Source organism: Elephantulus edwardii, unplaced genomic scaffold (assembly GCF_000299155.1).
Source record: "Elephantulus edwardii isolate Elephantulus edwardi_28Jun2011 unplaced genomic scaffold, EleEdw1.0 scaffold00032, whole genome shotgun sequence".
Taxonomy (NCBI): domain Eukaryota; kingdom Metazoa; phylum Chordata; class Mammalia; order Macroscelidea; family Macroscelididae; genus Elephantulus; species Elephantulus edwardii.
Window position 1 is genome coordinate 5,354,972 of NW_006399782.1, and position 13,629 is coordinate 5,368,600.

The following is a 13,629-nucleotide window of genomic DNA, read 5'->3' on the forward strand; positions in this document are numbered from 1 at the left end:
CAGAGCTGGACAAGTCCCGAAGGCCTTTAAGCCACAGACACCTGGCTTGACTCCTCCCTCTCTCTGGGGTTCCCCCATTTGTAGCTTCATTATACCTTATTTGTTATTTGTGTCTGAAAATACTAGCTAGTGTCACAATATCTGCTCTTCCTTAACATCTGCTTATATGTTCAAAATAGCAACACACAGAAAGAGTGTGCCATGCAGAAGGGTCCATATGAAATATGTGTGGGGTCCATGCACAAGGTGTATGGAAACCTTAGCTTAACCAGAATACTTGCAGGTTTTAACCACACACCTCCTCCAGGGTTCTGGTTAGTGGAAAACAAAACAAAACAAAACAAAACCCAAAAACCCCCTCCTATCTACAGGAAACTTTGTGCATCCACTGCGTGTCTGCAGCCCTCAGAGAGGGAGATACAGGGCGCCACCCAGCATCTACAAGCTGCGAGATCTGGGAGCGGTTCCCTGTCTCATAGACTACAAGGCAAGCAGGGTGGCAAATTCCCCTGGCTCCTCAGTCTCTCAGATGTACCGAGGCTGTAAACACCATACCCACTTCCTCCCCCACGGGAGCTCTGTATTAACCCATGTCTGTCAAATTTAGCTCTCTGGCAGCACCCACACCCACAGGGGACTAATTTATCCCAACAGAACTCTTACTTTCAACCATCTGTGTCATCTCACACATGACTTGTTCCACAGCTAACTGGCCCGTCCTTGGGCCTCACGGTCTCTCCGTGGTTTTGTGGTAGTTGTTGTAACATGGTGGTGGACCTCTCTGGAATTAGGTTAAATTAGAATGGCAATAATAAACACTAGCCTGTAATTGTTGTGAAGTGCTGATGGTTTGTAGACGACTCACAGCGACCCTATGAATGAAAGACCTGAGTACTGTTCACAGAGTTTCCTGAAGCAGGCCATTTCGGAAGTGGACGCCACTCCTTCTTGTTTTAATCAGGCAGCTCCAGCAAATACTGTCTACCATGAGTAACCATTATCACATTTGACACATTAATGTCACGGTGTTCAGCATCACAGCAACCATGGGTTACCTCTGTACAGCAAATGGACAGACCAGTGCTATACCACCTAGAAGAATGTTTGACAAACACACAATTTAAACCAGGCCTGAGGACCACAGATTAAAATCACCCACCTTGGGCTTGGTAGCATAACTTTCTATCCACTAGGACAATGTAGCTCTCTCTATGTTGTCGTTGTTATTGTTGTTAAGTGCTGTCAAGTTGTAGATGACTCATAATGCTAGTCTACCTATGTGTAAAAGCACTACAAAGAGCAAAATCTTTCACTATTCTCTATTTTGTAATAAAAGGACGTCTCTAAATTTCTATCCTCTGCTAGGGATGATGGTATAGACTTGGAGAAAAACACTACAATTTACTCTGAAAGAGAACCAATCCATTCGGATTTGTAGGGACACTACAGGATGGAGTATAATGGCCTCAGAGAGTTTCCAAGGCTGGGAGTCTTTACAGAAGCCGATGGGTCCATCTTTCTCCCACAGAGCAGCCGGTGGGTTGATAGATTTGAACCGCCATTTTTCAGTTACACTTAGCAGTCGAAAGCTTTAACTCCTGCAACACCAAGCCTCCCTCTGAAAGAAAGTAGCTGGGAAAGCCATGTCTTCTTTACTCTCATGAAAGACTAAAAATGAAACAAGTTCTTGCCTTTTGTCTAGAAATCAACCATTGGATGCTGTTTCCCATGGGCAGGGGAGGCAGAGGGGAAGTGTTCTAAATTTCAAATAATGAAGTTCTATATTTTCTTACATAAAACCAAACCCACCAAAGAAGAAAACATTTAAGCAAGCATTCAAGAGGACCAGAAGCATCAGCTTTGAAGACATCTAGGTAAGAGTTGTCTACCAAAAACAGAGCTCAGTGAAGTTGGCTTGCTTGTTTTAGGCCAGGGTAGGACGCCCGGATAGCACACATTTTCCTGACTGGCTTTTCCTTCTCACATTCGGAATACTACTGTTAGCACAATTAAAAAAAGGCAATCATCGTAGGAAATAGGACAACAATAGCCGCTTCTACCTCCATGCTAGTATTAGGGTCAAGATCATCGCACTCTGACTCCTCCGAACTGTTGGTCTCCTTGCCGGGCAGCATGAGGAAGGGGGAAGAAAGAGAACACAGTTAGAACAAGAGACGCTTTGGCTAGACAGCGAGGAGAACTTTGAGAAGCACGGGCAGTGGGGCACTGGGCGGAGAGAAAACCAGATGCTTTTCAGGTGGGAGTGCGATTCGCCAAAGGAAGCAACATGCTCTTTTCAAGGAGAGAAGGCCGGGGCTTCTCTCCCAGGAGACAGCAATGGAAGCAACCAAATGAAGTATGAGGGCTGTGGCATTGAAACTACTGTCTTCTGTGAGGCTGGACTTCCCAGATGAGCGTGAAAGAGGACCTAGGATTTCTTTTCCCCAAGGAGGATAGGAGAATTGGGTTCGGCTGTTCTTGTTTTGCTCAGGAAAGGGGGAAATGCACCATGTGTGTAATTACATATTTTAAAGAAACTTCACCGTGAGTGATCCAATTTCCACTGCCCAAAAGCAGATCATTTCAGAGGGCCCAACTTAAAGACTCTATCTTCTTAAGATAAAAATGAGAATCTGACAGAACTTGATATCAGTGAATGACAAGTAATAGATGGAGTTTTAGAAATAACTTGATTTTAATCAGTATGTCTCAAACCCCTGATCATGAATAGGGAAAGCCCTAGAAACAGCCCAAAGCTGACTTGTCTGAATGCTGGGGAAAAGAAATTTTATCAAAGACCCACAGGTCCTTAAATTCCAAACCTCAGCCCTCATGGGTTGGGGGTTTGGGTATCATCCCTAAATCTTTGAACCTGCATGTATTCTCAAACCTAGGAGGGGGAATGGGCAGCTTTGAGAAACTGAGTATGAATCAAGCATCTTGCATTTCTAAGGGATGCTGCCGCAGACTATTTTGCTATAAAACATCTGCACAGTGGTATAAAGAGAAACGTAAAAACAAAAAAAAAAAGAGAGGTACTTACTTGAGTTGAAGTTGCCAGGAGAAATAAAAAATAAAAAAAAAATTGATCTTGCATGCAAAATTCTGCTAAACTACTTCCCCTCTGGTCCCCACAGTGGGTTAAAAAAAAAATCCCCTCCACCCAAATTTCCTTGTGGGAATGCTGCAGGGTGGGAGTAGATGAGAGGTGGGGACGCAGCTATGGAATGCCTTACTCACTTTAACAGAGACTTTGTTGCCCAGAATATCCTTGGGTTTACGAGGCCCTGTGGCTTCATTTTTACCCGTGTTCTCCACTTCCGCCCGCTTTCTCATGCGTAGGGTATGCCATGAACATGACTTCCTGTTATACCAAAAAATGCACCAATCAAAACGGCAGGTAAGGGCAGACTGAGGCACTGGTCACCCTCTGTGGGCGATTCAGGAGGTGAAGGGCTTCAGGCAGAGCTCCAGAGCCCTCAACCCAGCAAGCCAGCTCCCGTGGTGGATGTGGATGACTTCACTTCCAACTTTAAACGAGCAAGGGTGAACTCTGACCCTCGCCTGCTAACATGCGCTGTGGACGCACCTGAAGACAATAAGGTTTTACTGTGGTTTATGGAACTTCACCAAGAGTGGATTTTACGTTGTAATGATGACGCTTTATAGGACTGAGGAATTCCCCTCTTGAAAGACATGTCGGTGAGGCATGGTTAGACCACTGAACGGAGTCAAAGAAGCACCTTCTACAGTGACTTAGCCTACTGGCAACACACCTTCCTGGGGCCGGATAGAAAGACCTCAAAGAATGACCCAGGGGTTTTTCATCATTCATATTTGGACTGTGACCATTCTCAGAGTAGAACATAACAGCTGACTTGATAAAAGCTAAGTGCTACTCATTTATCTGGGTATTTCAGAGTGAAGGGCTTCCTGGCTGTATTCTCAGTGGAGGGAGTGCTTATGTGAATAAATGGTCACTGGAAAGTCCTCGAGTTTTCTCACTGAGAGAAGGCCCAGTATATGTTCCCATGTATCTGAGGGTGGCAACATGCCTCTCCACAAGGGATTGAGAGCGGCTTCTTCACACACCTGTAAAGAGACGCTCGGAACAGAGCTCCTGAGTTCTACTGTTAAGCCCCAAAAGACAAGGAAACTGGAGGCCGAGGTACAAACAGAATTGGTGGCCCTGGGCAGGCAGCATCCATGTCCAGGGTGATTGGTCACAGTGAGGACAAAGTCTAACTGTTGTCTAAGTGACTTCTCTTCAGTGTCTCTTGGCCAAATTTAGGTCTCTCTGGACAGGGCTCAAAAAAAAAAAAGACCTTCTTTAAGAGAGACAGACATATGAGATTTAGGAGGGAGGAAGATTCTGGTCCAAAATGCCTAGTTTCTCCTACATATTTCAGGAAGTGGTCCACCTGAGGGAGAGGTCTGGAGAATACTTGTCAACAACACACTTAATAAGTATGTTAACAAGTAACCTTCCTGGGAGAAAGTGCTGTTTCATCATGGGGACTGCAACCAATGTCACAAGACAAAATGAATTGTTATGAATGAATCATTGAATGGAAAGCCAATTTGAACCTGTCATTATAAAATAGTATAAAAGTTAAAATTCCAGCAACCTTCTGATTAGGAAAAAGCAAATACACTTATCCTCCTAAAGCTTTTGGAAAAGTGGGCCCATTCAAAAGGAAAAATTTACTTGGCCAGACCTTCTTTCTTCTATCTTTAATTTGGTAGCTTCTCTAGGATTCCTTGTATCCCATATCCTCACTCCAAATGTCCTGTCTAAATAAGAACCAGTCGTGGCAGTGAATCTCACAGGTTAGAACTCTGTTCACTTTAGACTGTCATCTCATGTCTTAACCCAGGAATCCAAGTTTCTGGAACTTTCTGAGGCTAGTTCCAGCCTCAGAGGATATCTAAAGCCAGGGAGGTCCCAGTTGATGAGACTCCCAATGAAGACAGCATATGCGTATGTGTGTGTTTGTGTGTGTGTGTGTGTGTGTGTGTGTGTATTCCTATGTTTATCACAACCTTTTAGATTTTTCAGTATGCTTGGTGAGAAACTACTTATGTTGAAAAAAAATAATGTGTAGAAGGAAGAAAGAGTAGAATAAGGGGCAGGACAGGTTCAAGTTCATATACTTCTTCCCAGAAGAACTCATCATCATGGTTTGGGGAGCTTCTGCCTCTTGACCACAGCCCTGGGACTGATGTAGACGTGGGGTTTCAGTGACCTTCATTCTGTAAGCATCAGAGCCAGCCCTCAATCCTTTGGTTCCGGCAGACCCTGGGCGGTGTGGGTGGTGTCTTTCATGGGTAAAGACTGACCCGCAATTTCAGTCCTTTGCTCTTTTCCTCCCCTACCCACCCTTGTGCAAGTCACCAAAGAGGAGCCCAGTTTGCATCTTTCTCCCAGTCTGATGGCCCTTCTTTCTTCCTTCCCTCCCTTCTGGAAGGTGTGAGTTACACAAGACCCAAAGGCGAGAAGGAGAAAGTCTTGCCACATGGTTAACCAGTTAAGAATCACTAGGACTTGCCTCTAAACCACCATTCATTAATAGGAATTTCTGTCCTTTGGAGATCATTATTTCCAAGCCTTGGAGCTTCTTAAAAGGTACCTAAAGCAAGTATCTTTAGAATAAAATATACTGGGCCAATTATGCTTTCAGGAGCTACTACTGATTTCCAAGTAGGCCTGTGGTTTACCTGATGCCAGGGAGCCTATCTCCCCACCCCAAACGAAAGAAAGGGCCAAAGAAGTGCAGTTTGGTTGGTGTCACTCTTCAGATGTCTTGTGGGAGCACCTTACACCCTGTCCCATTGCCTGGGAAGCGATGCCTAATAGTAATCCAGTAGCTAACTCATGCCAGCATCTCAAAGTAGCCTAGTTGCTGGGGGCCAGTTGGGAAGCATCCAATCTACATCGCTCTGCATCTCTGAGAGGAGAGACAAACCTCAGGGCCTTTTTTAGAAGGGGAGCCTGGGACTGGGGCTTTGGTGACAAAGATGCTTTTTGTGTATGAAGAAACTGTGAATACAATCGACCAATTCCTAAAATGTGGGGGCAGGGGGTTGGGGTCGGTGGAGCATGGTTTGCACATTTGAAAGTCCAAAGAAGATTGGTAAGGGGGGAAAAAGGGTCAACTAGTCTTTAGCGGCATTAAAACATGCTCATGGTGAAAATTTATTTTACATATTTAAAATAGTACATTTAAAATTATTAGTTACATTACAGGTACAATGATGAACATTGTGACTCCACTGTATTGCACAACCTGACTCCATCCATACGGTTGTCTTTAAATAGTGCAAAGTACTTTTATACAGGAATGTGTTCGGAAGGGAGTTCGCAATCAAAATAAGGAAAAGAAATATCTTACAAATGACCATGAACATATATTAAAGTGACAGGGGAGGGGGGGGAGAGTTACAATCTGTACAGAGAAATTGCCACAGACAACCAAAAATTTCCCTCTCTTCTGGGAGAAGCAGCGGGCCTCTGACCTGTACAGGTCTGGCATTTGTGCTAAGGTAATTTTTTGGTGTCAATAAAATATATATATATAACTAACTTAATAATACAATATAAATAGAAGTCCAGTCCAGTGAGTCCTGTGGTGGGTCAAATGGAGCAACGGAAGGCATATCTTTTGTCACCTAGGGTTCAGTAGGGTTCTTTTCTTAATAAATGGGGGGGGGGGAGAAAGAGAGAAAAAAATGAACAGAAAATGATAAACAAAAAATAAAGGCGAACCACCACCACCACCACCACCCCTACCACCACCAAACAAACAAAAATAAAACAAAACTCACAAAAACCCAAACCGAATGAGGGGAAACCCCGCCTGGCTGCCTCACACTTCCCGAGGTCCCAGCAGCACTGCCATGGATAAGCAGCAATGCTTCCCTACCATGCGTTTGCATTTTGAATTCTCTTTTTGGTTTTGACACTTTCGATCCACATACTCCTCTCTCCTAGGGAAGCCAATGAACGAGGCACTTACTTGATGCTCCCGTCACTGTTTTCTGCGGCTGCTGTGGCTTTGGTGAGGGGCGCCAGGATGCTGCCGGGGACCCAGCCCTCAGCGGCCGGGGAGTGGTCGCTGGCTGGCTGGTACACCAGGCACATGTTCTGCTGGTTGACGGCGAGGACCTGGACCACCTCACCTTGGCTCACACAGATTTCATTCTCCTTCAGTGCATAGTAATCTTTGATCACAGCCATGGATGAGGTCCCGTTGCAGCCTCCCAGGTCGTTCTGCTCGGAGACAAGGGTCAGAGGGATAAAAAAACAAGACGGCTGGTTCACATGGGCTTTCTCGGCCATTCTGTTACCTAGGTGAAAGGCAAACTTCCCAAGGACCCGCTGCTGCCGAGTCAATCCCAGCTCACAGTTACATACAGCATAGAGGAGCACTGCCCCAGTGGGTTCCTAAGGTTCTGTATAATCTTTACAAAAGCAGACATCTTCCACCTGCAGAACACTGGTAAGCTCAAGCTGCTATCCTTGCAGTAAGCAGCTGAGTGTTTAACTACTGCACCACCAAGGGCCCTAAACCTCCCACTAGCAGGGGCCTCTCTCGTGGCCTAGAGGTCAGAAGTTCTGCTCCCAACACAAAGGAACCAGGTTCGAACCATTAGCTACTCTGTGGGAGAAAGATGGACAATCTCCCCGTTTCCTCTCCTCCGAAAACCCAATGGAGGTCAGCTGTGGGTCTGTTTCTACTTGGCGACAGGTAACAGCAGGAGGGCAAATAAAAACCAATTTCTGTCAGGTTGATTCTGACTCATGGTGACCCCCATGCTTTACGGAGATCTGTGCTCCACAGGGCTTTCAACGGCTGGGTTTCTTCAAGAAGATTACCAGGCTCTTCCTTTTTTTTTTTTAATTTTATTTTATTATTTTGCGTGTGTGAACCATCAAATCGGATCAGACTGGTATAGGAGATTGCTCCTCCTTCTCCAGCAGAGCATCTGGTGGATTCGAGCCGCGTGCCTGTGGGATTGCAGTGCAGCTTCTTGCCATTAGGCCACCAGAGCTTCCCCAGGCCCTTCTTTTAAGATGCCACTGGGGAAAAGTGAACCTCCGACCAGACCACTTGATTACCAGCTTTGCATGATAATCATTTGCATCATCCAGTGACTCCAGTAAACTCAATGAAGAAGAATATAATAATAAGCAATGCCATTCTAGTCACAAATGGCTCTGGAAAAGTATTTCATAATCAGGGGTGAACAGGCGGAGAGTTCCCACCTGAAGCTTTATAACACACTCCCCCGACTGGAGGCCTCTCCAAGGTGTGCAGCCTTCCTGCTGCCATCCCCTAACCCACGGAGGTGGGGTGTGGCCCTGGCAAAGAGCTATTATGCAAGCATGCTGGGCGAGCAAAGGTCAGGACAAAGATCAGGGGACACAGTCTCTCAATGGAAAGAATAAAGAGCATTTAACACTGTTACATTTTCCTTCTTTTTGAATTATCGGTTTTATTTGGACTCTCTTTGAGATGTGGGAGTAGTAACACTGAGACCTCTGCCGAACTCAAAGGTTAGACCATGATCCATCCTGGCCTAACTCCCTATGGAAGTCACACCTTAAAATCTTTCTCAGTGTTAATAATGAGGGCCTGCTGTCTCCGAGGTCTTTGTATGAGTCCACTCCAGGACAGCTGCTTCTAGACAGATCTATAGATCCCAGGGAAGTCCAGCTGCCTCACAGGGCCCTGGGAAGTCCAACATTCTCCAACATGGTTGACAACATGCCAATGTGTCAACTTGTTCACAAGGGCCAGGGAATTATAAGGTAGAAAATGATTTCCAGGGGATACAATGAAATAGATTGGTATAGTTACTCTAACACAGACCTGAATGTAGACCATAATGATTCATTTGAATAAAATCAAGGGCAACAAACAGGAAAGAATAAAACTATATAATTAGAACTTGAGTTCTAGAGGAAACTGAAATCTAATGAAATCAACTTAATGTGCTAGGGTTATATAGCAAGTGCATTAAAGAATTTGGAATAGGAATCAGATTGTCCTACAAATTCTTAATCTAGCACTTTCTTTATTGTTTTCGTTCCCCTATTACCTTGTAGGTTAAAAATAGCTGTGTAACCACTTTGGAAGACAGTTTGGCACTTCCTCAAAAAGCTGAAGATAGAAATTCCATATGACCCAGCTATTCCACTGCTTGGAATATACCCCGAGAAAATGAGAACTGAGGCGCAAATGGAGACTTGTACACCAATGTTCATAGCAACGTTATTCACCATCACAAGAACATGGAAACACCAACAATCATATGGACTGAAAAATTATGGTACATTCACATGATAGAATACTATTCAACACGCAGGAGCAATGATTTTGTAAATTACTACCTACCTTGGGAGGAACTGGAGAGCATAATGCTAAGTGAACTAACTCATGCCCCAAAGGACAAATATTGTATAAGACAATTATTGTAGAACAAGTATGAGGATCCAAAAGGGGGGAAAGGGGGAGCAGAGGGATGAGGATTGGCAGGGGAAGGGGTGGTTAATCATAGAGTCCACAATTTGATGAATGGTGGGAGATGTGAGTAAAGCAAATAGGAAAGATCCAGTGTGAAAAGCAATGTATATAAACTTTGTGAATAAACCAGCATTAAAAAAAAAAGCTGTGTTGGCTGAATCTATGGTCAGGCTTACAACTACCCTCAAGGTGTTTGAATTGTGAATAATATATGTTAAAAATTCAATCCATGAAAAAAAATTTAACCCATGAAAACAAGGAACTCATAACATATACAACATGGGTGACCTTGGAGGACATTATGCTGAGTGAAATATCTCAGTTACAAAAGGACAAATACTGCATAGTACCGTTGTTATAAAACAGAACTGATGTGGGGCTGGGAGGAAACTAAGAGAGGATAAATAATGAACACTGCATTGGAACTGATGAAGGAAAGAACTGTTTAAATGGAATATACGATAAGGCATTATTTATATGACAAAAGTCCAGAATAAGAGGCGTATAGCAAAGTAGATTAGGGGAGGGGTGGGGAGGAGATTATGCAACAATGAATGAATATTTTTCTAAAAAATAGTGAACTTGGAGGATAGGGAGGGAAATATGAAAAAACGAAAATCCAACTTTTCTGTAAACTTTCATTAAAATAAAAATTGAAAAACATTGAAAAAAATTTAATCCAAGGATGGCTCTGCCTATTCACAGACTATGAAGTCCTTCCCCTTTCACGTCAGCCAATGGATAGTGAAGACCTGTGAACTCACTTTGGTAGGCACTTGAGCATGATCATTATCTGAGCCATTGCTTTTTAAAATGTCAGGTCTAGAGGTATGCCTTTTAGATGGTCCATACCACAAGTACTCTATTTGGTATAAACTACTCATTTTTGTAATTGCTACCACATCTGTACTGTACAGAGTTTCTGCAGATAACAATAGCCCTTTAATATTGTGTCAGACACATGCCCAAAATATGAGATGAAGTATCATCATCCTTGTCTCTAAGGGGCATGCAGGGGACACTTCTATAACAGATGTTTTTTCTTTGGACAGCCCACAGTATATTCAATACATATTGCTAATATCACAATTTGAAAATACCTAGCCTTTGGTCTTTCTTACCCATTTTCCAAATTCCTGATATATACCAAACAATTGAAAATAGCATAGCTTGGACCAGGTTCATCTTAATCTTTAAGCTGACATCCTAACTCTTAACACTTTGGCAAGGTTCTTGACAGCAAGTTTTCCAAGGTCTTTTTATTTCTTGACTGTTGCTACTGTGGATATTATTATGGACACAAATAAAATAAAATCATGGAAAAATTAAAAAAAAAACTGTGTCAGAGAAAGAACTGGTCTGACTCACTCAATTTAATGAAGAAGAAAAAAGTTAAATTCTTTAAATGACCTTGTATTTTGTGGGCTGTTCCTACTAAAATAACCAGCATCAAAAGATGCCATCTCCTAAAGTGACTCCCCTGAGTCAATGGTGAATAATGGATTGTCACTTACCTTGCTGGTCTCATACTTGTCACCAGGCTGGTGGTAGTCGAACCCTGGACTGCCATTGGAGGTAGATATCTTCAGGGGTGGCAGAGGTGAGTTATAGCTGGAGCCCTTTGGGGGCTTTTCAGAGCCCACAGGGACAGAAGAGTAAGGCCTAGGGCTGGCTTGGGGAGCCCTAGTGGGCTGGGACCTCATCACGGCTGTGCGATTTCCTTTCCGCTGATACTCAATGGGCGACTGTAGTGCTGCAGGGGAAGAACAGATAGTTACTCTAAGCTTTGGGAATCCCATACGAATATGGGGCTCATTAGGTATAAGGCTCATGTTACCCTGTTTTTAGAGCTAGTGGTTTAGTGTCAAGGAGTTGCACTGGCAACACAAAGGTATAAAGTTCAAATCTACCAGGTGCTCCATGGAAGAAAGAAAGTCTTCTCCCTGGTGGTGAAATGTCTCTGAAAACACACTGGAGGGTCAGCTGTGGGTGGGTCCCGGTTTGACTTAACAGCACAAAACAACCGTCACCCTGTTTTTAAGAGGCTTATGATACATAGGGAGAGCTAAGACATCTATCTCAATTACGAAAATACAAACCCAAAAAGGAAACAGTCCCACATGAGAGGGGCAAAATGTTGTGCAAGAAGTGGAGAAAGGGCTCTGGTATTCATGGGTGTGTGCGTGCAAGCGGGTAGAGGAAGCTGGAACACCGAACCTCAAAAGAGGACTGGCTGTCATGTGATATTCAGATTCAGCAGGAAGTGTGAAGAATGAGGATGTTAGGGGAACAGCACGTAGTGAGAAGACCTGGGGCAGAGGGCCAGGGGTCTCCATGGAGGAAGAGGAGATGAGACAGGTAAGGGAGGTAGCAGGTGCTGTGCTGTGAAAGATCTAGCAGGCTAATGTGTCTAGACTTAACTCTATAGATATTGGTATATCTATAAAGGGCTAAGGGAAATAAGTGCCTGTAAATTAAAATTCTGTCATTAGAGCCATACTGAAGGAGAATTATCCTTGCAGTAGTTTGAAGGAAAAATTAGAGAGGAAGAGGCAAAAGATAGAGGCAAGTTCTGATGCTGCGAGAAAAACAAGCAAAAGGCAAGAGGCGTGCTACACAGCATAGCTGGGCGAGCTGTGGAAGGGCTGGGAGTGAGACCAGCATTAGAGAGGCTGTCACCGGGTGGGTGACACAGGACTGCAGCCCAGAATCAGAGGTCCCTCAGGCATTGAGACTGGAAGAATGTCATCCTTTCTCAGGAGATAGAAGAAAGAGCTGAAGGGAGTTCTGGTGGCCTAGTGGCAAGAGGCTGCGTTGCAATCCTGAAGGCATGCAGTTTGAATACACCAGATGCTCCAGTGGAGAAGGAGGGGTAATCTCCTCCTGTGCCAGTTGGATCTGATTTGACAGTGTACATACACACACACACACACACACACACACACACACACAAGAAGAAAGAGCTGATCTGAAGGGACATGTGCAAGCTTTGCTCCACTGAGTTTAAGATAATGACGTTTTTGAGGTTTGAGTGTGAAAAAGGTATATTCAGGCAAAAGCTATACACAGGTCGAATTCTGTACTAACGCCTTCTACCTTTCAGAACTGTCCACTTTAGCCACTATGTAAGTGGGTTAACAGCTGGATCCCCAAAACCTTTCAATTAGAAGGCTATTTCTGGGGGAGCTCTGGTAGCCTAGTGGCAAGGAGCTGCAACTACAATCCCAGAGGCGCACGGTTCGAATCCACCAGATGCTATGCCGGGGAAGGAGGGACCAGTCAGATCTGATTTGACGGTACACTCACGCAAAAGTAATAAAATAAAATTTTTTTTTAAAAAAAGAAGGCTATTTCTATGGTGATAGGGATGTACGTCAATCAATCTTAACACAGGGCCACATTTCCTTTCTCTCTGAAGTCTCTGGAGGGAAGTATTGGCTCCGAGATAGTGGTAAATGTCTACAGAAAAACCTGGCTCTGGTCGGTCATCACATTTTCATCTTTGGAGCATGTCAAAGTACAGAGTAGGCTCCTGCCGGAGGCCAGCCTCCATCCTTGGAGAGTGCTCTGTGGGCACTAAGTACTTAGGTAATGATAACCTGTTCAGTGATATCACCACAATCCATTGTAATTAGGGAAAAGGCTCTTGGAACCATGGTGAAGTATGACTCATCAATACCTAAAGAAACAATTCCAAGTTTTAAGAACATAGCGGGGGGGGGGGGGTGACGCAGCCCTTATTAAAGCTATTTTTCCGGATGACACATAATTGGATTATTACTAGTTTATATGCAAATAATGGCACTAAAGTTTTCAATAATGTAGCATGCTTTTTAAATAAGCTAGTCAAAACCCTTCACTGCCATCAAGTCAGTATTGACTCATAGTTGACCTTCCAGAGAATTTTTGGAGGCGGGAAATTGCACAGGAAGAGACAGCCCATATTTCTCCCTTGAAGCAGCTGGTAGATTGGAAACTGAGCTCAGATGGCCTGGTCTGTTGGCAGAAACACTGCCAACCTAAATAAGCTACATAAGAGGCTATATTCTTCCACCAGCTTCAGTTTGCATTTAGGATCAGGAAAGCTGTACATCTTGTTTTA

At 44.0% G+C, this 13,629-nt stretch overlaps 1 protein-coding gene across 2 annotated transcripts in view; it reads right to left on the reverse strand.

The window, feature by feature from the left end:
* The window catches only part of KALRN (kalirin, RhoGEF kinase), a 797,511-nt gene that overhangs the window by 42,809 nt on the left and 741,073 nt on the right, over positions 1 to 13,629 (reverse strand). For both annotated transcript variants that reach the window (XM_006884214.1, XM_006884216.1), the window contains 4 exons: positions 11,042 to 11,280; positions 7,017 to 7,273; positions 3,241 to 3,364; positions 2,061 to 2,120 (listed from right to left, as the gene is read on the reverse strand). In XM_006884214.1, the coding sequence (XP_006884276.1) occupies positions 2,061 to 2,120; positions 3,241 to 3,364; positions 7,017 to 7,273; positions 11,042 to 11,280 (680 nt within the window). The remainder of the gene's footprint in view (positions 1 to 2,060; positions 2,121 to 3,240; positions 3,365 to 7,016; positions 7,274 to 11,041; positions 11,281 to 13,629) is intronic.